Genomic DNA, 21,889 nt, shown 5'->3' on the forward strand with positions numbered 1-21,889 from the left:
TGCCTACCTACATATTACAACTACCCCACCACCATTAAATCCAGTGTCAAAGCAGACAACGATACAACAATCACCGCTCCGGCCGTCTTTTTGCGACACGGCATTAGCTCCAGCCACCCTGAAAAATAGTATTCGCAAACTTCGATCGCCCAAAAGAAACAAAGCGGCAGCAACTATGCCCGCCATCCGCACGCACGCCGCGCGGGGCAAGAAGCCGCCAGCAGGCTTCGACGATATCCGCGACGACCTTGAAGTATTCGGCATTAAGATGAAGGACGCGCAGAACACGCCCACAGCCAACGTACCGAAGCACCAGGCACAGTGGCCTATTTTCCAGATCGCGCATCAGCGGAGCCGCTACGTCTACGAACTCTATTATGAGAAAGAGGCCATCAGCAAACAGCTATACGACTGGCTGCTCAAGAACGGCTACGCGGACCCTATTCTGATCGCCAAGTGGAAAAAGCAAGGATACGAGAAGGTGAGTCTAGCTCTGTCTTTGGTTGTTCTCCATCTGGGAAAAGGTTATCAAAGCCAATACGAAGGTCGTTGGTTGCGACTGTGTTCTATGTCTACGTGCATCGTAGACGATGGCACACGCACAGGACAATAATGGGCATCTATATCTGGCGAGTAGCTTAAAGATTAGTTAGGGAAATTCTAGGCCCAAGCCCATGTGTTCTTGGATATGGCGCTAACTTCTTTATCTCTTCTAGCTATGCTGTTTAAGATGCATGCAAACCAAAGAGACGAACTTTCAGTCGACTTGTATATGCCGTGTACCGAAGGCGCAATTGAAAGATGATCAAGATGTACAGTGTGTGAACTGTGGCTGTAGGGGATGTGCGTCAAGTGATTGAGGACGTCGAGATCGTTTCATTCAAAGAATACCCAGCATTCGGGCGTTAAGGAGTTATAAGGGAATAGCTTTTCGCAGGTCAAGATACTGTCTATGTATTGGGTTCTAGACAGCCAAATGTTTCTCAATAGATGGAATCGCATAAACAATGCCCTCTAGCTTCTAATGCAAGGGTATTTTCCCATCTTATTGACATCGCTGCATAATTCTGATCGCGATTGCCATGCCGCTGTGCGCTGTGCTGTGGATATTGGCTATGCTCATTGTCACCATTCATATCAAAATTCAGCTCTTAGCAAATCCTGTTTTCCCTCTTCCTCGGCCAAACTTAACAGACGTAGGTACGAATTGCAAGGAGGACATTGCCCCAGTCAGATAATCTATCTCACCATCGGGAGTTTCTGCCGGTGGCCTTTTCTCAGGTAATTTGGGCGCAGTCATAGGTGAGGATTCTGTTACCTCGTCTGCCTGCGACTTGGAGGTGTCGACTTGCCGAAGGCTCTGTCGTCGTTGCGATGTTTTAGGAACGCTATTCGTTGTGGCGGTAGATGACCTCCTCCGATGGTGGCCTCCGTCTAGTAGAAGAGAGGTCCTGCCGTCAATGCCGTCTTTGGTGAGCGCGAAGAAATAGTTCTTCGGATACATATGTTTATCAATCAGGTGACTGCGCCTCTTATAGGGAGTCCTGCATTTCCGGTCACACCCTTCAACAAAACACGAGTACTACACAAAAAAGTCAAAAGCGTGCATTACAGTCATAAGGGGGTTCGTTACATACCGTATGTTCGCCCCTTTCCCTTTTCACGGCGGCGAACACATCGTGGCAGTCCTCAAAATGAACGTTCAGTAAGTGCTCAGAGGGGAAATTTTTGTGGCAATCAGCACACCGGTTCGTGTGTAGCTTATTGTAGTGAGCTTCATATTCCCCGTAGGTCGTGAAAGACAAGACGTCTCGGTGTGGCGGGAGTGAACATCTCATTGCAACGTCTGAGCTGGTATCAACGGCTGATTCATCAAGTTCTGCTATCTTGGTGGCGGGGCGTGCTGCTTCTTCCGGTTTCAGATCATCAGGAAAGCCGACGGTGTCTGTGGGATACTCTTCTTCGGGCTCGCGTGAGCGCTTCATCTCGTGCAAGGTAATGGATCTCAGGATGGGGGATATTACATTGGTAGCAACAACTCGCTGGATTCCGTTCGGTAGTTTATCAACTTCAGGTCCGTATGAGTACGAAACGCTACTTATTCATTTGTCGCTGAGGCGGAGGCCGTCGCAAGGTATGATCAAGTTTATGTGAGAGCCAACCATTGGTAGGAGGGAAATCCGATCAGATAACGGTGAAGGAATAAGCCGACTGTAAAGCTTGTTTACCTATAGTATACCTAGCTGGGAATAATACATGGGAATTCCGAGACACTCGATTTTGGATATCTTAGGTTATTGTTTGTGCATCGGTATGTATGAGATTGTGATGCTCGTTAGGAACCTGCATGGTGTAGAGCGGTCAGAGAGAGGAGAAGATGCATGTATAGATGCCTGGTATCTTAGGTTGCAACTTGAAGCATAACCGTTTTTTGTGTAATGTTTAGCGCAGCCGCCGCTTTTGCTTAGGCTCCGCTCACACTGTCCCCAGATGGACTGTACAATGATACAGTATATAGGTACTTACAATGACGCCTCTCACAGTTATGAGACAGTACCCCTTCATCAGTATCTCCCAGTTTACAGACTTTCAGTGGAAGTCAATGTCGAGCCACAATCTATCAATGCTCACTTCTCATAGCGGGGCCCACACAGCCCTTGAGGATAAGTCTGGACAAGGCCTCTTGCCTGGAGTTAATGCGATTTAGCGGCCGAAGCACGATAGAAGGTAGGTTGGTACGCACACAAACCAAAGAAACCCCAATAGATTCAGATGGGTGCCTGAGCTACGTTACACACATAATCTCAAAGCTGGCTAGATGTAGCGATATTGCTCTTGTTGGTTGGTTACCGTATATATGGTATGAGACAAACGCTCACTGGTCTGCTAATTGAATCTCTCCTCGGTAGCAACGTGCTCTATCTTATTCTGATGCCGAGTGCATGGCTTGCCCGTCCGATCTCATTAGACGGCGAGCAATCGGGCTGAATCTTACCAAATTAAATGCCCGGTGTCCCCCTTTGACATCTCTGCTAAGACCATGTCCCTTGACTGGAACAACATACCTGCTCAGGTAGCGGTACCGTTAAAGGCGCTGCAGGATTATTCCCTTCTTTGAGACAATACATGTCCAGGGCATTTGACGTTCAACCATAGTGGCGTGCTGTTGTTAACCCACTTATGATTACCCTTGGTGTCAGGTTATAGTCGTGCCTTGAGTCGAGGCCTGCATCCCCGGGGATGGTGAGATATATCGACGCAGTCGTCAAGCATGGGCTCTCCATACTTAAATTCGGATCATAAAGGTACAATTGTATATGTGAATATCTGAATTCTTCCTTAGCTGTGTTAAATTATCTGACGTCATACCATCCGTTTGAAACCTGGGAGAGCACGTAGCGCCCAATGATCTATATAGGACTATATGATAGGCCTAGTCATGGCCATTCTAGACTACGACTTCGCAAGCATCTTACATCCGCTGTAGGAATTTCCGCCGCTCTATGAAACAGTGCCCGCTATCCTCGGCTGAGGAATAGTGCGAGCCTAATAGCTAATATACATGTAAGCCCCAAGGTTGAGTGGCAACCTACAGGCTTGCTACACTCTCAAGGTGCTTGACGAGCCGAAATGCATTAATCCGGCTTGTAACGAAGCGCGAACTTCCCTGTTTTCTACCGTAGACTCCTCGCCTTCTTCTCGAGAGTAGTAGCGGGGTACGTTTCGCTTATGAAAAATGCCTGGACAGTTATCATAACTCCCGTTAAAAACATCAATCTACAACGCGGCGTATTAGGTGGTATAGGCTGGAAAGATACCAAGCTAACGCTACTATAATTGGAGGGTCTTGACAGTTGAGACCGGGTTGGTGATGTGCCGCTGCCTAGAGCTTGATATGATATTGACTTTTGAGCTTAATAGTGATTAGTTCAAGCACACAGCATAGCAGCAGATACCGACCTTGAGGCCAAGCTTGTAGATGGTCTTCAGTCCTTGTATGACTGAGGCGAAGTGGTTGGTCTTGTCAACTCCAAATAATCCACGCCGAAATCGCCGAGCATCATCGCAGTCTTGGTCTTGATCTCGATTGTGAAGAAGGTGTTCACGAATTACTCACCTTCTTGAGTCGTCTCCGCAATTCGCTTCCGTTTGCGAGTAGATTCCAGAAACGTGGTTAGTGCTGATAATGTTGACGCGGTTTTAGACACTTACTCATTGTCGACTTAAAGAAGCTGATTAATGTTATTTGCAAAATCTCTACAAGCTTCCCTACTATCACGATCGTAGGTGGGAGACTCTTCTAAAATGCTTCATTACAGTAATGATTAAGGTATTGCTATAAATACAATCAATAATTAAAAACTTAAACACTTAAAGAATGAAAATAGAATTCGCTTAATCTAGAATGCAAAGTTTAATATAGGTTACTTACCGCTTTAAATCTGTTCGGCATAATTCAAAACAATCCAATTGTTATTAGGATAAACCTATTACCTAATTATAGCAATTTCTAACGTTATTGCGAAGGTTAGGAACTCCAATTCTACTTCTTACGCTATTCTTATATTAGATAATTAAAACAATCAAGATCATAACCAAAGAGTGTTTAGTTACAGCCCTGAATGTTGCGTATTCTATCATTTAACACCATCTGGGGCCTGATCCCAGGGTTAACAAGCTTCCACAGCATCGCAACAGCAGAGCAGCCTACGTAAGGACTCGAGAGCATTAGGTCCTGGCTATATCATCTCTTGACGTAGATACAGTGAGATTGGCCGTATCGAAACGGATAGTAACATCAAAAGGACATGACTCAAAAAGCCGTATTTTCCCTGGCTCTCGGCACTTAAGGCCTAATCTTTGAAGCAATACTTGGTGATCCCTCTTGTCGCCTTTAGCTGGAATTTAGTAGACATATGTTCTCAGAAGCTGCAAGATGATAACGCTGAACTTATGCTGAATTCTAAGACTTTGAATATAGGTCGTCTTGTTTAAGCTAGGGTTATTAAGGCTACTTTTGATATCACCTGGATTTGGAAGCGACTTATCTGGGAGCGTATACCCATTTAGCTTGACTCTCTAAGCTTAGAGGAAATGGAGTCGTCGTGGTCTCCTCTGACAAATAAAAGAACAGAGGGCAGTTCTTAGCTTTGCATTTTCCTTTGCGGCACGGGACTCCATAATTGTAAACAGATGGATGACATCGTTCCTCTTTCCCCAACGTTATGGAAGTCTTCTCGGAACCTTTTTCGCGGCATGGAAATTGAGCACCCTTGTGGACTCATTGATCGTGCATTTTCAGCTCCAACCCTGTTTTCTGGCATGTTTCGCAGCCGGGCTCATTGTAGAGTCAGCCAGCCACCTTATTGTAGCTGTATCTAGGTATCCTGGTTTGAAGAAGGCGGGCTTGTCGTCTGTTTTTCTACAGGGCTGGCTCTGTTAACTAAGCTTTACTGCAGCTAGGTCTCTACGAAGAAAGCATCTTCTTGCACCCTACTATGCGGCACAGGACTTGGAGGCCATGAGACTCTTATTTGTACCTTTGCAAACATGCCTTTATGGAATAGGATTTGCCGCGGCCAGGTGTGTCGCAGGTCAATCTTGCTTTCGTAGGTGGCGTCGCGTTCGATTGGTCAAAATTTGCAGAAAGAAGTTAAGATTTTCCTCATAAAACGCAGAACATATCTATAAGGTTTATCGAAGGAAGGTTCACTTTCATATGTTTTATATCTTACCTTAATTACACACCATAGGTATTGCACTAAACTCTGTGCCTCGACTCACATGTACTGGTGCGAACACTATTGGTCCCTACTTAGGTATTGAAAGGTAGAGAGGCTGTACCTAGTAGGTAGTACTATGTAGGTACTTCGGTACCTAGGCAACTGTATGGTTTTCTTCGCTGTACTGTGCTGGGGGTACCTGTTCTCAGCCTGTTCTCAACCTGTTCTTGGTGCTTCGTAGTGCTAACCTTGGAAGTACATATACCTAGGTAGGGTAGGTACTTAATCAAGTTTGTAGGCAGGTATTGATCCTATTCACCACCAGAGAGGGTATTCACCACCATCCGTCCATTCATCGTGCCAACACCAGCCCATTCCCATTCTCTCCCGCACTGCCGCCGCAGACGACACCGATCAAACAACACGTCCGCGACACTGCCTCTGCAATCGCAGTCTTCTTCGCTGTCGTCTACTGCTGCTTCTACTTCTCTTATACTTCGTTGGTATTCCCTCATTGCTGGCTCCCCCCCGTGCCATCTCTACCCAAATGTTCGCAATATTTGCCTTCCAAGACGTCGCTATTACCGCCAACCCTTTGACCTCGGCGTGCCCCAGCCCTCGATCGCCTCACCAGCAGAACTATGGCCCTCCCATGCATTCTCGACCCCGCGTTCAGTTTGTGTGATCCGATACCCTGGCTGTGAGCCCTGTGCCATCTCTTCTCGGCCGATTTTACTTTCCCCTACGCGCACCCGGATCGGGTGCCTCCTCTCCCTGCCTACCCACCTCCCCAGCGGCAAGCCAACTAGTACTTTTTTCCTACTGTCCATCTCCTGCAACACTTGCACCATGGCAAACCAGAGAGAAAGCGCGAGGGCAAATTGGGGGTATGTATTCTGAGGAGTGATGCTCTTAACCCTGGAGCAGCACAACCTTGTTGGCATGCGCTATTACTAACACCCGTGGCAGAACTGCCCAAAAGATTCGCACAGACATGATGGAGAAATTGCAGGGCCTCACAAAAGAGCGTGGCACTGTCAATTACACTACTCGGTTCGAGGAAGCCGAGCAGAACATGGCCCAGTACGTTTTCGGTTTTGGCTATCATCTAGGTGCTTCTGTGCTCACTGTAACATAGGTTTCGCCTGGCCTGCATGACTGTGATCTTCCATGACTTCGAATATGCTGCTACAAAGAAGGTGGAACATTCTCTGTGGACTTGTCACACATTCTTGAACGGCGAGTATCGGAAGGCACTGGGCCGCCTGAACACGCCCAGCCAAGTTGTACAACGGCGCAAGCTGGACAAGCTTTACAGGGGATTTCTAAAAACGTCGGAACAGTTCTATTTCGTCTATATACAACAACTCTATAACCGGTTCTCTATTCCTGAGTTGCGACAAATTGCTTGCAAATCTAATAAACCTCAACTTGTTGAACTGGAAACGGAGAATGCTTCGCCTCCTGCACCCTTGCGTACTCTGATTCTAAAGTCATGCCATATGACCTTAGTTCGCTTAGGCGACCTCGTTCGATACCGGTGTCAGCTGTCTGATAAATTTTCCAAGGCCACGTTTGAGACAGCCTCTGACTACTACAGTCTGGCAAATAGTCTTGATCCCGAGGATGGTTCGGCCCATCATCAGCTGGCCGTGCTACACAAAATACCAGGCCAACATTTTGATATCGTCTATCACTTTCACCGCGCAATAGCCGTCTCTAGGCCGCACGAGTTGGCGCTCCAGAACCTTGAGCGAGAATTCAAAAGTCCAGAGAACTCTTATCAGGCAAGAAAAGGCCCGGCCAAAGACCAATCGCAAGCTATGGTATCCTGGTTTGTACAACTACATGCATTCTATTACCACGGAAAAAATTTCTCAAGGCAGGATGAGCTGGAAAAGGAAGTGTTGCATCGCCTTGAGATTGCGTTCAAGAGTGAAAACTCCGACAACACGTTGCTGCTCAAAATGATCCTTGTCAACATGGCAGCCTACGATATCTCGACACAGAAAGTCAACTGTGAGTTATGATCTCTTGATGCGTTATGCTCACCTCTCTAACAATGATTATCAGCTTCATGGACCATGGAAGGCTCACAATCATGCCAATTTCTATTGCGATTCAATATCCGCACGATGCTCATTCTATCTCGGCTACTAGATCGTACGCTATGCGACAATACACCTGCTACCACATCTGGCGGTAAGGCGATTGATGGTGAGAGCTGCATCAGTTTTCCGCCCAGCCTAATCAAACTGCTCCCCCTTTTCCGATTGTATATCGCTTGGTCATATGTGAGCAGATCCGACCTTGTCCAGTACCAGGAGTACCTTGAGCCATATGTGAAGGACCTTTACAGGCTGCTTGCCGACATACTCACGTCCCTCAATAAATATATCGACATGACAATGGACACAGTCTCGTCCAAGTATCTCCTACCCGAAGACAATGAAGCTCAAGGCATTCGGCCACTTAACGATAGGATTTTACCATTATTTCTGTGTGTAGAAGAGCAACAGCGTTTCAGCCCCCCCAAAAGCGTTAAAATACGGAAGCCCCAGCAGAATGTGTTTGGACGCCAATTCAAGCAAGAAACAGAGGCAGTCTGGCGCATCAGGGATATTGTCTGCTGTGGAGTCTTTCTAGCAGGAAGCGTGAAATTCCCCGTAGCCTTGACAACTCAGACCCAGCAGGGCCGCGACACCGAGACTTGGATCTTCGTGGATGGAACAACGGCTGCCTCGAATGAAGCCACTTTATCTTGTCTCCTGAACAAACTTAATTTTGGAGACACCAAGAGTGGCATAGAGAGCACCGTGGAGCGAGTAAGGAAACCACAACCATCGAATAGCAAGAATGGACCCATGGCAACTCCAGGGAATGCCCCACAAGCAAGTGTGCCTTCGACGGATAACATGCCGAACAAGGGCAAAGGCAAATCTTCAACCAGGCCATCTACGAATTACCTAGATTCAGATCTGAGCGAAGATAGCGAGATGATCAACATGGTTAACAAGCTTCTAGATCCTGTTGATCATGTTCGTTCACACTCGAGCCAGGCCCAGGGAGATTCAAGCTATGGCATGCATTCCTCTACAGCAAATGAGATATTTGGAAATCTTGAGAGCAGCCCAATGCAGCCATCCCCCGTATCAAAGGCGATCCCGAACCTTCCCTGGGACTACTTTTACAAGCCTACTCCACATTTATCAAGTAATCAGGAGCAAAACCAGTTGATCTCTAACGGCCACGATGTACCAAGGAGCGCGAGCGGCCGGTTTAATAGAGTGACTTCGTCGCCGTATCTCGATGACCTCAGTGCATCTTACCAACAACTTCCTACAAGCTTATCTCCTCGGCCAAATACGGGCTATATGCGTGACTCCCCAATTCTAACCACATCGTCTCCCGGTCTTTACCAGAAGGACTATAGTAATGATTCGTTGGAGGACTCGCGAAGCGCCGTCCTTGACAGCTTACGATCAGCGCTGCTCGCTCAGCATGGCCTTTCTAGCGATAGTTCATCGAATGTCAACCCGCTGAACCGTGCGAGCCCAGTTCCGACATGGGGCCAGGAGAATGGAACAAGTGAGCGTCTATTTGCCCCGCCACGAGCTTTCGTTCAGTCGCAGGAACAAGAGCGCAGGCATATTAGTAGCTATCGTGAGCGCTCGGTTAGCCATTTGACTAATGCGATGGCTCTACAAAACCCACTCGGTCCACCAGGCCGAGGCAAACCCGAACCGAAGCAGGCGACATTGACCAATGACCCTGACCATTCCCCCACGACGATGAAATCTGCTTACCACGAGGCTGACAACCAGTATTTACGGGGCCAGGGGAGCTCTCACAACACGTTCTCGTCCTGGTCGCATCAACCTTTTAATACGACTGGTTCTTCTCCAATTTTTTCAAATCCTAGTAGCCTGATTGTTGGTACGCCAGGAGTGGCTCCCGCGAACTCGGTGGCTTGCAATGGTCATTATTACAACGCTACAACTCCGTTTGGCCGTTCCGGCGATGGTGTCAACAATAGGACGGATCCTACTCATTTTCGCAATCAGATGAAGACCACAGTAGGCACTTCTGAATTTCCATACGATCAGCAAATTCTACAGGCTGCGATGATGGGTAACAACCACAAGCCGCGTCCCAAGTGATGGAGGCTCACAGCGACCTTGTTGTTGTTATAAGGCTGACTAGGCTCTCTACTTTGGGAATACTAGATAAGAACCGGAACAGCGCCGGCGCGAGTTAAGAAAATCCCGTGAAGAAGGAACTAACCGTTCTGTGACTCATGAGAGGCGCTTGGGAGCAGTATCGCAGACTTTCTGGCTCGAGGTCGTAAGATAACACAAGCTTCTAACTCGAGCGCTGGCATTTCTTTCGCTTTAGCTTGTGCAGGAAAGAAAACTGCGAAAACTCCATCGAGTCGCGATACGCGACTTTCGTCGGTGCGCACGCACTTGGATCAATTTCGGTTTCTTATTTGCATAAATTGAGATGGATTGGAAGAACTTTCCCAGTTGTTGAAACCCAACAAAGATATCACATACAAACAAAGAAATGTCTTGTCGTTTTGTTTCGCCGTCGCAAATGCCATGCTAAGCCAGCCACACCAACCCAAACCTTGCCCAATCTAAGAACGCCGGCCCTTTTGCGTAAAGTTGAGTAACGCCAAAGTGTACCAGGTGGACGGTACCTAATGCTATCATTTCACTGCTTCGTCTTCTTTCTTTTCCCCCAAAAGTCTCAAAAGTCTCACCTCCTGAGATCAGGCAGATTCATGTGGTTGGTTAGGAAGAAGGTTGGTAAGTCCGCTTGGGGAAGGGGTACCTATGAAGATGAAGATGTCAGATCCAACTCCGATATTCAAGGGTATCCTGAGGTCGAACTGATTCTGAGCAGGGAGGTCTGAGTCTGGTAGATTCTGAGATTCGACTTTGGTGCTATTGTTGCTGTTCATAGGTAGCTCTCGGGAAGATGGCTACTTTTCAAAGCCGCTTCAGACAGATAGCTAGATATGAACAGACAGAGATACATAATTGTCGCGTATCTTTTATATTTGTGCCATTCGTGACATGACTTATGAAATTTGTATGCGGGACAAAAGAACCAAGGAATACACGAAAGAGAAAGGGTAACTTACGAAGGACCGAGCTCTTGAATGCTCAAAGCCGCAAGCCACTGTCCCATATCCACAGCGGTATTAATATCCTTGCCTTGGACGAGACCAGCAACAAAGCCACCAGCAAAGGCGTCACCGGCGCCGTTGGTGTCGTTAATCTTGTCGGCACCGATAGCGTGGACTGGGAACTGCTTGACCTCGTCCTGGCCCTGAACGGCAACGACGGTAGGGTTCGTCCCCTGAGTGATGACCGCAACGCGGGCCCGTTGTGTGTTCTTCTTGGGAAGATTAGCGAGAGCCTTGGCGATGGCAGGGATATCCTCGGCAATGTCGGCGAGGCCATGGGATTTAGCATAGGCGGCGGCCTCGGTCTCGTTGCATATTATATAGTCCCAGTATGGGGCTGAGGCGTCAAGCGGGTCTTTGAAGAACTCAGGAATGAAAGGCGCCGAAAGGTTGACGATGAAAGTCTTGTTCTTGGCGGCGGCCTCCTCCCCTAGGGCCATGATGGCTGGCGGGCAGACTTATGGCGGGGATACTTGTTAGCTCAAGACTTCCGTCCGTAAAAGCCGGGAGAGATCAAGAATAAATAGAAATAGCATGATCGAGAGTATTAGATCTCATACCGGTAAAGTGGAACCCGCCAACATAGTAGAAGTCGGCGTTCTCGGCAAGCTTCCAGATCTCAGGCTGCTTCAGATGCTCAATGTCGTAGAGATTGGCGGCGCCGAGGTCTGTGCAGAGAGAGCGGTTCATGCCGGTGATGATGGCGCCGCAACGGCCAGTAGGTGTCTTGGGGTCGACGCGGTACTCAACCCGCAGGCCGACCTGCTTCACCGCATCGCGCAGGATAGCGGCATACTTGTCGTCACCTACACCGCCGAGGTATACGACGCTGTTGGGGGAGAGTATGTATTGGGCGCCCCGAGCCGTGTTCTGGGCGGCGCCGCCGGCAATGAGCTTCGCATCGTAGTTGTTGAGAAGTTCCTCGTACAAGGGGATGTGCTTCTCCTCGGCCAAAATGGCGTCGTTCGCCTTCAATCCATACTTGTTCAGAAGGCTCTCGTCAGCGAAGGCTTGGATGTCTGTTGAAGTTTGCGCCGAGGGCGCGCCGAAGTCAGCAAAGTGAGGCTCGAACTATTTGGGCAAGGGGACGAGCAAGCTCAGACAAATTGTCTCCACGGGCGTGTAGATATAATATGGAAATTTAGCACGCCAGATTGAAGGCCAATTGGGTTTATGGTGGGAACAATGGGCATTGTAAATAATGCTCCTCGTAGGAGAGGAAACACATGTTGCACCCACGCTATCAAATGATAGAGGGGCAGGGCTTTTTTTATTACAGCCAACAATTAAACTCGGTAGAGGCTAGACTCACCAAGGAGAGGGTTCTCCAAGCAGAGGAGGGGGAATTCTTTAGTGGCAGCCATTTTAAAGGGAGGGAAGGGAAAAGGAAGAGGGAGAGAATAAGAATTACAGCGGCACGGAAGATGTGAAGATGTGAAGGTGCGAAAGGGGGTGGGATGAGATGGAAGCCGGCGACGATGCGGCCATTGGAGGGGTAACCATTTATACTGCTTAAAGAAAGCTGGGTTAGGTCTGGTTAGGGGACTTCGAAACTACTTACAAAGTACCAGGTAGCTTTCCGATGGAGGGTGGGGGACGGTACAAAAGGATGGTGGGGTTGCGTCGCGCAGTTGACCGCTTGGGCTTAGCGCAGCTCACTGCTTTCCTCTTAATTGAAACTTCAGCTGACTCAGCTGTCCCAGCCTGTCAGTGAAAGACGGAAGCTTCAACTAAAACGGTTTGTCAACCCGTTTTTTGAATTGTGTTAGTTACTATGGACGTTATTACCAACTAACATTTATTTTCAAGATCCTACCACTGGATTTTGGTAGGTAGTTTCGTTGGCTCTGACCTGGTATGACGACCGAGTATTGTTTCAGTGACCACCTACCTATTCAGGAAACTTCTGGTTCTACTTTGAATCTTTATTCTTTTCGACTTAACTATATTTCAACACCCTTACAAAGTTTTTTAACAGATATAAAGATACATGTCTTGATTAACCCCTCCATCATTATATCATGTTCATAAGATATTTCAGTTCGATATGATGAACTAGTTGATAATAGAACCTAGTTGGCTCGACGAGTCTCGAATTGCAAAGGTGGCAGATCACCATTGGCACCAACTTAAAGCTGAATATTCGTACTGATCCTCGACCGTTCATTACGGGAGATTTTACGGTTGGTAATGTATCATAATTGCTAAAAGTTGTGGAAGTGGAAGCAACTGCCGGGTCCATGAAGATTGGCAGATTGCTTAGTGGGCACTTCCCGTACAGTAATCCGGGTCGGAATAAAACAAAGCATCTGGCAAGCAGCAAATGGACGAACGAATACCTAGCGATGATCAGACTCACCAAACTCATGAAGGTCCCGCTAGGCCCGTGCTGTACTTATTGGTACCATACCTTGTAAGTCAAACGATCATAGGTTACCGGTACATTAAATAGAAACATCCGTGTCAATAATCTCAAGGCTTGTAAATTGGCATAGACAGACTGGGCCGAACCAACTCATAACCTACAAACGACTACATGCAGACGCTTCTGGGTATTGCCGTCAAAGGGTATCTTGTCTGGTTGGTTGAACGTCTTTTTTTTTTTCATTACACAATCCAGCCTTAAGTCTGGAACCTGCCTATCTCATAATATTGGCCCGTGTGTACGTCCTTACGACCATGATATCTTCACATGTATGGAGGTCCGTGACATCCGTTCACACTGCGCGTCACTTCGTACGAATTTTCGGAGAGCTGGATGCTGTAATGCAGAATCTGATGCCGGGTACTGTCCCATTGAGCCTATTTCATATCGACTCGCCTGTACCTGAAGATGCAAAGAGCAACAACGAAACTCCAACCGCCATATAAACCAGTGACCGAAAGAGCAACATTTACTCCTTTGTCTTTTGCGTACCACGGAGCAGACCAGTCCGTCTGGCAGCAATAAGACCCGCCTTTTGACCCTGCGCAGCGTATCTTGAGATGGTAGAAGCCTTACCAATGTGTTGATGGTTACCCTAGCAGCCAACGTTAGCATATCACCCATTGCCGCGCTGATATCACATCGTTCAAAACTTACACCACCGTGAGGATGGTCCACAGGGTTCATGGCAACACCACGAGTCTTGGGCCATGAGTTGCGCTTGACGGCGAACTTATGCTTGGCACGAGAGGCCTTGAGGAGGGGCTTGTCGGTACGACCACCACCAGCAACGATACCGATCATGCCGCGAGAACTGCTGCTGACGACCTTCTTGGCGCCTGAGGGAAGCTTGATACGGGTCTTGCCCTCATCGGGGTTGTGGCCAACAATAGTGACGTAGTTGCCGGAAGTGCGGCCGAGAGTACCACGGTCACCGACCTTCTCCTCGACGTTGGAGACGACAGTACCTTCAGGCATGGAGGACAGAGGGAGGATATTTCCGACGGTGAGCGAGGCGTTCTTTCCGGCATAGACGAACTGGCCGGTGTACATGCCCTCGTTGGCAATGAAGGTCTCTTTCACCTGCTTGAACTTGTAGGGGTGACGGAAGACGACGCGGGCGAGAGGAGCACCACGGCCAGGGTCGTGAATGATTTCCTTGATCACACCGCGCATGTAGCCATGGCGCTCGGCGTAGTCGAGGCTTCGGAACTTGGCAGGGGCCTTTCGCAGGCGGGTGTTGGCGGCTAAGGAAGAATTGTGAGTACGCTGCTCGTGGGGAGGGTGGTGGCCTTTCGCGAAACTACTCGAGATTCGAGGGGGAACCTACTGAAGATACCGCCGTTACCCTTTCTCTGGTTTCGGATCTATAATAGATATTGCAATTAGTATCCGGTTCTCTTCATTCGTTCCATTATCAATGTGCTGCTGCGATTGCAACTTACAACGCGACCCATTGTGGCGGTCTACTGTGCGCAATCCGAGATGGTGAGAGAAGGAGATGGGTATGTGGGATGGTGGTTGAGCTCGAAGTTTTTTGGTGTAGAGACTGAGGCCCGAAATTCAAGAGCCGACAATTTTCCTTGATCCGCTAAGATTGTGTGGGAGCCAGCTGGTCGCAGTCCTCGCTTGACCCTAATCTGCTGGCAGCTGGGGTGGTCAGTGCACAGACTTCACTAGGTACTTAGGTACCTGACACGACTCTGCCACGACTCATCAGCCACAGTGGCTGATGGTTAGACATTTGTAAAAGTGGGGCCAGCGGCAGTACCTAGAGCGTCAATTAATTGACAAGATGCGGTACGTACCGGGTTTCCAAGTCTGGGGATGATGCAGAGCGAAACGCGATAGGCCAACCCCTGTAGAAATAAAGTGAGCTGCAAACGCGTAGGAGCCTCAACCTTAGGCCGTACTCACACCCATTCCCACGTAATCCGCATCATTCTCAGCCTTGCCACCTTTGATTCACCACTGTTGTTCTTTTCTACCGCGATAACTATTCCTCGCTATTCTCCGCCGCCAATTGCATTCGTTGTTTCCCAGCGCGCCACTATTTAGCCTCCGAGTTCGTTCCTATCATCCGCCTGCAGACTGCCGTTTGATTGCTGTTTGTCCTGTAGACTTCTGTGAAAACTCGGCGGTTTCAGAGAATCGACGTCATGTCGAAACAGAAGCATGCGATCGAGTTCGAAAAGATCATCAACGATGGCCGAGAGCGCAAGCGTAACGAAGAGCTAGCTGCGCGGATCTTCACCAAGGACAACCAGCGCAGAGCCAGTGCACCCTTGAAAAGCGGCCCTGGTGGTTCGCTCGCAAGCCGAGTTGGTGTCAAAAAGGTATGCCAGCTTTCTCCCCTTACCAGTCAGCGCTTCTCGGAAAGGTTGAGAACTTACCCACATTCCGCACAGCGCGTATCTACGGGGGCCCGCGTCCCAGCTGGCAATATCAATGGCGACTGGACGCATGATCTTCACAGTAGCACACAGGACGGCCGACGGTCCGGGGCACAGAAACCGGCGCCTAATTCCCTGGCTGCTCGAGTCCATGCTCCCGGCACGACTCTTCCGAAAAACAGGTCCGGTGCACAGAATACACGCTCGAATCGCACAAGTAAGTTGGCGGATGCCTACACAAGGGCTGCAGCCTCGAACAATGCCCAACAGATAAACGTTGTTGATCCTCAAGATGGGCGCGGCATCACAATAAAAGGGTTGGCAGGCCCCTTCGCAGTACTAGCACAAAACTTTGCGCCAGGCACGACAGCTGCCGATATTGAGAGCGCCCTGACGCCCGTAGGAGGACTCATTAGTAATTGCCGGCTACTCAAGACACACCCAATTGTCATTGCAGAGATAGTCTTCGAGAGTAAAGAGGGTGCTGATCGTGTCATACAGAGTTTTGACAAGCAAACAGTGAGTCTTATGACGCCCTCTCACCTGAATTGTTAATCGAAGAGAGCTGATGAAAATGGAACATCTTCAGGCCGATGGCCGGACATTAAGTGTCTACATGAAACCTGGTGGCTACACACCACCGCCTAAAGGCCCTCGTTCTCAACGTACCAATGAAACCCGTCTTGCTGGCAATAGTGTTCTTATCGACGGGTCTATGGGCTTCAATGACCCCATGGATGTGGAGGATGTAAGGCAGGGCTTGTATAGTGATAACCTAGTCTCTGCAAATCAGGCGAAGGCTGGTAATAATAACAGTGCGGGTTACCGCAGAGACCGTAGCTTCCGGCAAGGGCGATAGGACGCTTCGATTGAGGATAGCTGGTCCAACGGCCGCACTGAATCGACTTATGAAAACTTCGACCACAGCACGGGCTATGACGCTGCCATGGATATGGAAATCTACTGATGGGAATGTTTCTTTCAGGCGCCGTTCATCTGGGAATATCCGTCTTGTTTCACTAGAACAGACGAGGCACCAGAGGTGGATGGCAACATGGTTCCATATAACTGAGATTCCTTGTACTATTACTACCACAGCACGAGCCTCACGTTGATCGTTACACGTGGATGTGATCGACAAGAGAGGTTGTGCTATACGGCTCCAAAGGAGGCTAGAATGCATTCTAGGTGCTGCATGTCATAGAAGCAGTCGCGGGTAATATTCAATTCAATCCGCATGAGAATAACTCGAAAATCCGTGCAGACCGAACTATACGAACGGGTATCTGTTCTCGGCCATGCGATGTGAAACGTCTTCCCTTAACAACCAAGTCCTCTCATATCCCCTATACTTCCAATTGTCTCTTCTAATACCTGTACTACAACCGCAGATTCTGACATTAGTAGATCGATTATTGACTATACGGCGCAGCCAGAAAGGCAGACCAAAAGTTCATATAATTCACATTACCTAGAAGCAATCAATACATTCCACCCCATATTCACAAAGATCAAATTGCTTCGATTTGAAAGTTTCCAGTACTTCATTCAGACGTGGAAGGGATCAGTACTTGGGCAGGTGAGAAGTGGAGAGAGCTGTGCTCAACCATATCTAAGCAACCTATCGCAAGATTAAATTCCGAGATCAAAAAACGAGCGAGTCAGTACTGCAGTGGTAGATTATGTGTGGTACAACATCGGATCATCTAGATGGATCAATTCCAGTAACATTCCGCCTCATTCCCACATGTTTCGAAATGCCCAATACTAACCCCCCTACCTCTCAACTCTCCTGTATGGTGTTTATGACTATAGCTTGAACGTATCTAAAATATGGCATCAATTATGAATGGCAATGGCGCGATTCAAACTGTACCTGCTCATGCACGCTCTAAAGAGCCAGACGAGCGGACAAGTATGATGGATCAGATGATAACATGAAGTGAGGACGATGAAGTGATTGCTAATAATCTAGGGAAAAATCCAGAAAACTTATCTGAGACGCAATTACGAGCTTGTGGATTCGCGCACAACTCGACAAATGCTTTCACTTCCCAAGCTAACGCTTCTCAGATGCATCACATATTTGCCTCCTACGAGATTTAGGTGGCTATTCTATCCGTAACCATTGCAAACCATTCATAGCGATACCATCTTCTCTGATTTCTTCTCCTTTCCCCCTTTCTTAACGGATTCTCAATTGCCCACGTGGCTACAGTCTACGTTGCGTGTGCGCGTTGAGCCCTCGCTTAACTCACAAAGTGGAGGGAGCCTAGGCGAATAGCTGCAATGGCAACTTGATCACTACAGAACTCATCCATTGCGATTCAGAATATAGTAGGTAGTCGAAAAGGAAAAATACAAAAGAAGCGCCTCGAGGAATGCATCTGTGAGGGCATGCAACCAGGAGGCTCGAGCCACCTCTAGCCAGTTGAGCTCTTCCCGTTCTTGATCGAAGTTCACAATTGTCTGAAGCCCTTTGGCCGAAATAGCTGCCTTTGACATACGCCTGCCTGACAAAGGGCTTGATCGTCCAAGTGGAAGGACCAAAACCCGACTGGAGAACGCCATTGACAGCTGCGCTAGGCGGCGAGCCTCTGGAGGTATTCTACATACCTGTTCCGACGACCTTCTCTCGTGTTTGAAGGTGGCAAGCCGCCGCTTCGACATCTCTTAAGCCCTCATTCAATCATGTTAACTGAGGCCTAAGGCTCCCAAGATATAGCCGAGCACAGCTGCGGAGGAATCTCGTAGGTGCGTGGTGATGGAGCACGCAGGCGTGATTATATCCCGGGTTCTCTATATTTCATGAGACTTCTTCAATGCCACGTGGTTTGGTTACTGAAACCCTCTTCCATTGTTCGTTCTTCCAAATTGCGAATAAAATCCCTGTTGCCGCCTCGGGTACCGCCCCTCTGTGCTCGGCTATCTCGTCGACCGGCAACTCTACCAGCGCCAGGATCTGTAAGACCCATTCCCTCAGCAGGTGGAGGGTAGTACGCTGGGCTCGGCTGCAGTCGAATCGGCTGGCTCGGATCTAGATGGCTTGCAACTCTCTGGATTGCTGCTGGAATTCCGCTCTGCTGTTGGTCCATTGTAGAGGCTCGCTGACGCCCGGCTCTAACTGTGGCTTGTTGGTACAAGTTCGGTTGTGGTACACCACCATAATTCGCAGCCGGCATTTGTGCTGGCGGTTGATTCATGACTATTTGACCATACGGGGATTGCTGAGCAGCGTAAGGTGGAGGTGCGCCTCCATGACTACTGCCAGGCGTGTACATGCCGTTGTTTCCATATATGGGAGGCTGTGCATGAGGAGACTGGGGGTACTGGGTAGTCTGCATCCCATAGTTGCCTTGAGCAGCAGCCTGTGCCTGAGCTTGCGCTTGAGCCTGAGCTGCCTGAGCTCTTTCCCTCTGTTTGCTAAGTTCGGCGGCTTGCTGTTGTTGTTGAGTGCCTGGTGCCGGTGACCGGTTAAGCGAACTTGCTTTCAAGTTCATCGGCGGAACAAAAGGACCTGTGAACTTCTGCTGGGTAATGAAAGGATGAAGTTTAGCCTGTTGAGGAGACCACCGTTCAAGCGGACTGATTGTTAACAGCCCTCGGACGAAATCAATGAAAGCTGTTCGGTTATTCATTTCTAAGAAACATCATTAGCCAATTTGGGGCTGCCGAGGCTGCATTAGAGGTACTCACCTCGCTCAACTTCGCTCGGCTTCATGTTCTTTCGTGGTAAAGGATACGTTTTTATAATCTCAGGTAGATTATTCGCTTGAAAATACTTCTTACTAGGTTGCTCTTTCACGTTGCGCTCCCTCGAATATTGTTCCATGCTCTTTAGGTGGTAGTTCTTTCGGCCATATTCGTCTTGTCTTTTCTCGAAGAAATCGCCGGCTTGTTTGCCAACCTCAATCATCCAATTCGGCGGATTGCCAAGCATTTCGACAATTCTTGATACTTGGTTATATTCCGAAGAGCCAGGAAACAATGGTAACCCGAGGAAGAGTTCGACAACAATGCAACCAAGAGACCACATGTCGATTGCGGATGAGTAGGGAAGACCCAGTAATACCTCTGGAGATCGATAGAACCTTGACTGGATATAGGTGTACACAGTTTGCCGCTCGTCACAAGCCGAACCAAAATCGATAATCTTGATGATCGGACTCTCCAGGTTTTTCAATAGAATATTTTCTGGCTTCAAATCACAGTGTATTAATCGAGCCTTGTTCAAAAGGGCCAGCCCGTTTAGAAGCTGTTGTGCGAAAACTCGCACAAGTGTTGTGCTCAGGCCTCGAAATTGGTTTTGTTTGATCAATTCATACAGGTTGACGCTCAGTAATTCGAATACCAAGCAAAGATGCTGTCGATGTATGAATGTGTCTTTAAGCCGTAACAAATGATGGTCGTCGTTCTTGTCGAGCTTTGTATTCACCTGTCGATTGATCAGACTTTGAGAGTAGCAAATGCCGTATAATATAACGTACCAAGTCAAGCACTGATACCTCCATCATACTCTGGTTAAAGTAGGCTGTGCGGTTCTTGATAACTTTAACAGCCACAACCTCTTGTGTCTTTAGATTTTGGCACTTGACAACTTGTCCAAAGGTTCCCTGTCCAAGTACATCCAGAATTAGGTACCGGTTCCTAGAATACGAATTAGTTTTCATACAGCTGTCAGCCAGGCTAGCAGGAAACGCACTTGTGGCCGGCCTCCTCCGATCCCAGTATGTCGTTGACATAGAGTATATAGTCGCTGTCCTCATTATCGTATCCATCATTCTTTGTTCCTTTGCTCGGCTTGGTTAACACGCGGCGAGGATTTCTCGAGGACTCGTACTTGAAATTAGGATTGCAAATCCGGTAGGTCGCGGGTAATTGGATTGTGAGAGCTTGCAGAGGCTGCAGCAAAATTTTAGTCATTGTCATCATTTAAAAAGAGAGAGAAAAAAAAGAGGTCAGATTTAGGTGCCATACGCTGATGAAACCACCCTCAGGGTTTGCCCGTCGAAACGGTGGCTGTGCGTTAATTCTTGGCTGCAATTCAGATGGTGTCTCAATTTTCCTGAGCTGCGGAACGGGCTTTTTCTCAGCTGGTACCTTGGACGCCTGTGGATGTGGCGGCCGCCTAGGCGACTTGGGATCATTAGTATAAGCGCCATCAAGGGTAGGGGCCGTAGGTGACTGGTAGTTTTCTTGGTTATTGACATAAGGCGCTATCGGGGGAAGCTGTTGCGAACCCTGACGACTATAATAAGGGCTTGTAGGAGGGTAGTCGGATCTACTCGGAGACTGACGCTGGCTATGTGGTGTTGAATACTGCCCTTGGGCTGATGCCACCTTGGAGCCGGAGCTATAGGGCGAGGTGGGTGATAGAACTTCCATCGGTGAGTAACGCTGGGCAGCAGCTGAGGGCTCAGAAGGTGAATGGAGGTTGGCCGATCGGCTGCCAGAGAGATGGGATTGATGGTGTGGGCGCATAGGATACTTCATGGCGCCGTAGGGATCATGGACGTCTTGCATCGGAACGTCGCCATTACCATCGCGCGGTGAGGTTACAGGTGACGCGACACTAGACTGTGCAGAATGAGAATTTATTGGGCCCTGGTATTGATCGTACTTGAAGCCAGCGGGTGGATGTACCATTCCAGATTGCTGTGGAGGGTATTCACGAGTAGGCGTCGTTTGACTGCTGCCGTTATATCTTCTCGAAGCGCCGGCAGCGTCCTGATAGCCCGGCCATTGATCCATGGCGGTTGGGCGGGGAGAAGAGAGCGCCCGGGCAGTTGACGCGGTATCAAGATATGGCCCGCAAGTAAGAGCGTGCGGTGGTTAGAGAAAGTGGAGGTCGTGGGATGCTAATGCGGAGGGGTGAGAGAGCTGTCGGGAGCCACAGGAAAGACAAATTGAGCGGCAGCGGCGGTGGAAGCAGTCAGACACGGGGTATTCTGTCAAGACCAAATAGTTAAGTAAGCAAGCCAACAGAGAGAATAATCAGTAAGACCGGATAGCCCAGAGGATGATGGCTGGGGAATGGACTACACTGGTCGGGGATGGGCGGGCGGCGGCGCAGGCTTAGGATTTGCCTGGGACCTGGACATGAGCGGCAGGCTACGTGGAAGGCCGAGCTTGCCTGGGTACAGTGGGATTGTTA

General features: G+C 48.8%; 8 protein-coding genes across 8 annotated transcripts; 4 read left to right on the top strand and 4 right to left on the bottom strand.

Annotated features, from left to right (window-relative positions):
• Positions 1-175: 175 nt before the first annotated feature.
• On the top strand, positions 176-860 carry F5B22DRAFT_632924 (cell cycle control protein cwf14; the record flags this gene model as incomplete). The annotated part of the gene is made up of 2 exons (XM_047976764.1): positions 176-481; positions 717-860. The coding sequence occupies 2 exons, from the start codon at positions 176-178 to the stop codon at positions 858-860; spliced, it is 450 nt and encodes a 149-aa protein (XP_047835809.1).
• A 284-nt stretch (positions 861-1,144) lies between these two features.
• Positions 1,145-1,985, bottom strand: F5B22DRAFT_632925 (uncharacterized protein; the record flags this gene model as incomplete). The annotated part of the gene is made up of 2 exons (XM_047976765.1): positions 1,145-1,582; positions 1,638-1,985. 2 exons carry the CDS (start codon positions 1,983-1,985, stop codon positions 1,145-1,147), a joined length of 786 nt encoding a protein of 261 aa, XP_047835810.1.
• A 2,568-nt stretch (positions 1,986-4,553) lies between these two features.
• F5B22DRAFT_585811 (uncharacterized protein) lies at positions 4,554-5,714 on the top strand. The gene is made up of 2 exons (XM_047973520.1): positions 4,554-5,430; positions 5,541-5,714. Exons 1-2 carry the CDS (start codon positions 5,198-5,200, stop codon positions 5,611-5,613), a joined length of 306 nt encoding a protein of 101 aa, XP_047835811.1. The 5' UTR covers positions 4,554-5,197; the 3' UTR covers positions 5,614-5,714.
• An 858-nt stretch (positions 5,715-6,572) lies between these two features.
• F5B22DRAFT_632927 (uncharacterized protein) lies at positions 6,573-9,883 on the top strand (the record flags this gene model as incomplete). Its single annotated transcript, XM_047976766.1, has 4 exons — positions 6,573-6,610; positions 6,693-6,806; positions 6,862-7,742; positions 7,797-9,883. 4 exons carry the CDS (start codon positions 6,573-6,575, stop codon positions 9,881-9,883), a joined length of 3,120 nt encoding a protein of 1,039 aa, XP_047835812.1.
• A 636-nt stretch (positions 9,884-10,519) lies between these two features.
• On the bottom strand, positions 10,520-12,281 carry F5B22DRAFT_632928 (Ribokinase-like protein; the record flags this gene model as incomplete). Its single annotated transcript, XM_047976767.1, has 4 exons — positions 10,520-10,559; positions 10,873-11,374; positions 11,478-11,936; positions 12,230-12,281. 4 exons carry the CDS (start codon positions 12,279-12,281, stop codon positions 10,520-10,522), a joined length of 1,053 nt encoding a protein of 350 aa, XP_047835813.1.
• Positions 12,282-13,088: 807 nt separating this feature from the next.
• F5B22DRAFT_585820 (60S ribosomal protein L2) lies at positions 13,089-14,983 on the bottom strand. Its single transcript, XM_047973521.1, has 4 exons — positions 14,788-14,983; positions 14,673-14,709; positions 14,000-14,589; positions 13,089-13,937 (listed from the first exon to the last, which is right to left on the bottom strand). Exons 1-4 carry the CDS (start codon positions 14,797-14,799, stop codon positions 13,812-13,814), a joined length of 765 nt encoding a protein of 254 aa, XP_047835814.1. The 5' UTR covers positions 14,800-14,983; the 3' UTR covers positions 13,089-13,811.
• A 201-nt stretch (positions 14,984-15,184) lies between these two features.
• Positions 15,185-16,814, top strand: F5B22DRAFT_158779 (uncharacterized protein). Its single transcript, XM_047969220.1, has 3 exons — positions 15,185-15,678; positions 15,751-16,254; positions 16,325-16,814. The coding sequence occupies exons 1-3, from the start codon at positions 15,502-15,504 to the stop codon at positions 16,592-16,594; spliced, it is 951 nt and encodes a 316-aa protein (XP_047835815.1). The 5' UTR covers positions 15,185-15,501; the 3' UTR covers positions 16,595-16,814.
• Positions 16,815-18,554: 1,740 nt separating this feature from the next.
• Positions 18,555-21,486, bottom strand: F5B22DRAFT_641598 (kinase-like domain-containing protein; the record flags this gene model as incomplete). Its single annotated transcript, XM_047978010.1, has 5 exons — positions 18,555-19,375; positions 19,432-20,170; positions 20,223-20,382; positions 20,438-20,637; positions 20,713-21,486. 5 exons carry the CDS (start codon positions 21,484-21,486, stop codon positions 18,555-18,557), a joined length of 2,694 nt encoding a protein of 897 aa, XP_047835816.1.
• Between the last annotated feature and the right edge of the window lie 403 nt (positions 21,487-21,889).

The sequence above is a fragment of the Xylaria bambusicola genome (assembly GCF_022495145.1).
Source record: "Xylaria bambusicola strain CBS 139988 unplaced genomic scaffold F5B22scaffold_2, whole genome shotgun sequence".
NCBI lineage: Eukaryota > Fungi > Ascomycota > Sordariomycetes > Xylariales > Xylariaceae > Xylaria > Xylaria bambusicola.

Coding starts and splice junctions, on each gene's coding strand:
- F5B22DRAFT_585820 (XM_047973521.1), bottom strand. Junction 14,590..14,672: donor GGGTAACGGCGGTATCTTCA/GTAGGTTCCCCC, acceptor ATTCTTCCTTAG/CCGCCAACACCCGCCTGCGA. Junction 13,938..13,999: donor TGGACCATCCTCACGGTGGT/GTAAGTTTTGAA, acceptor GTTGGCTGCTAG/GGTAACCATCAACACATTGG.
- F5B22DRAFT_585811 (XM_047973520.1), top strand. CDS start 5,198: ATGACATCGTTCCTCTTTCCCCAACGTTATGGAAGTCTTCTCGGAACC. Junction 5,431..5,540: donor TCGTCTGTTTTTCTACAGGG/CTGGCTCTGTTA, acceptor TCTTATTTGTAC/CTTTGCAAACATGCCTTTAT.
- F5B22DRAFT_158779 (XM_047969220.1), top strand. CDS start 15,502: ATGTCGAAACAGAAGCATGCGATCGAGTTCGAAAAGATCATCAACGAT. Junction 15,679..15,750: donor GCCGAGTTGGTGTCAAAAAG/GTATGCCAGCTT, acceptor CATTCCGCACAG/CGCGTATCTACGGGGGCCCG. Junction 16,255..16,324: donor AGAGTTTTGACAAGCAAACA/GTGAGTCTTATG, acceptor GAACATCTTCAG/GCCGATGGCCGGACATTAAG.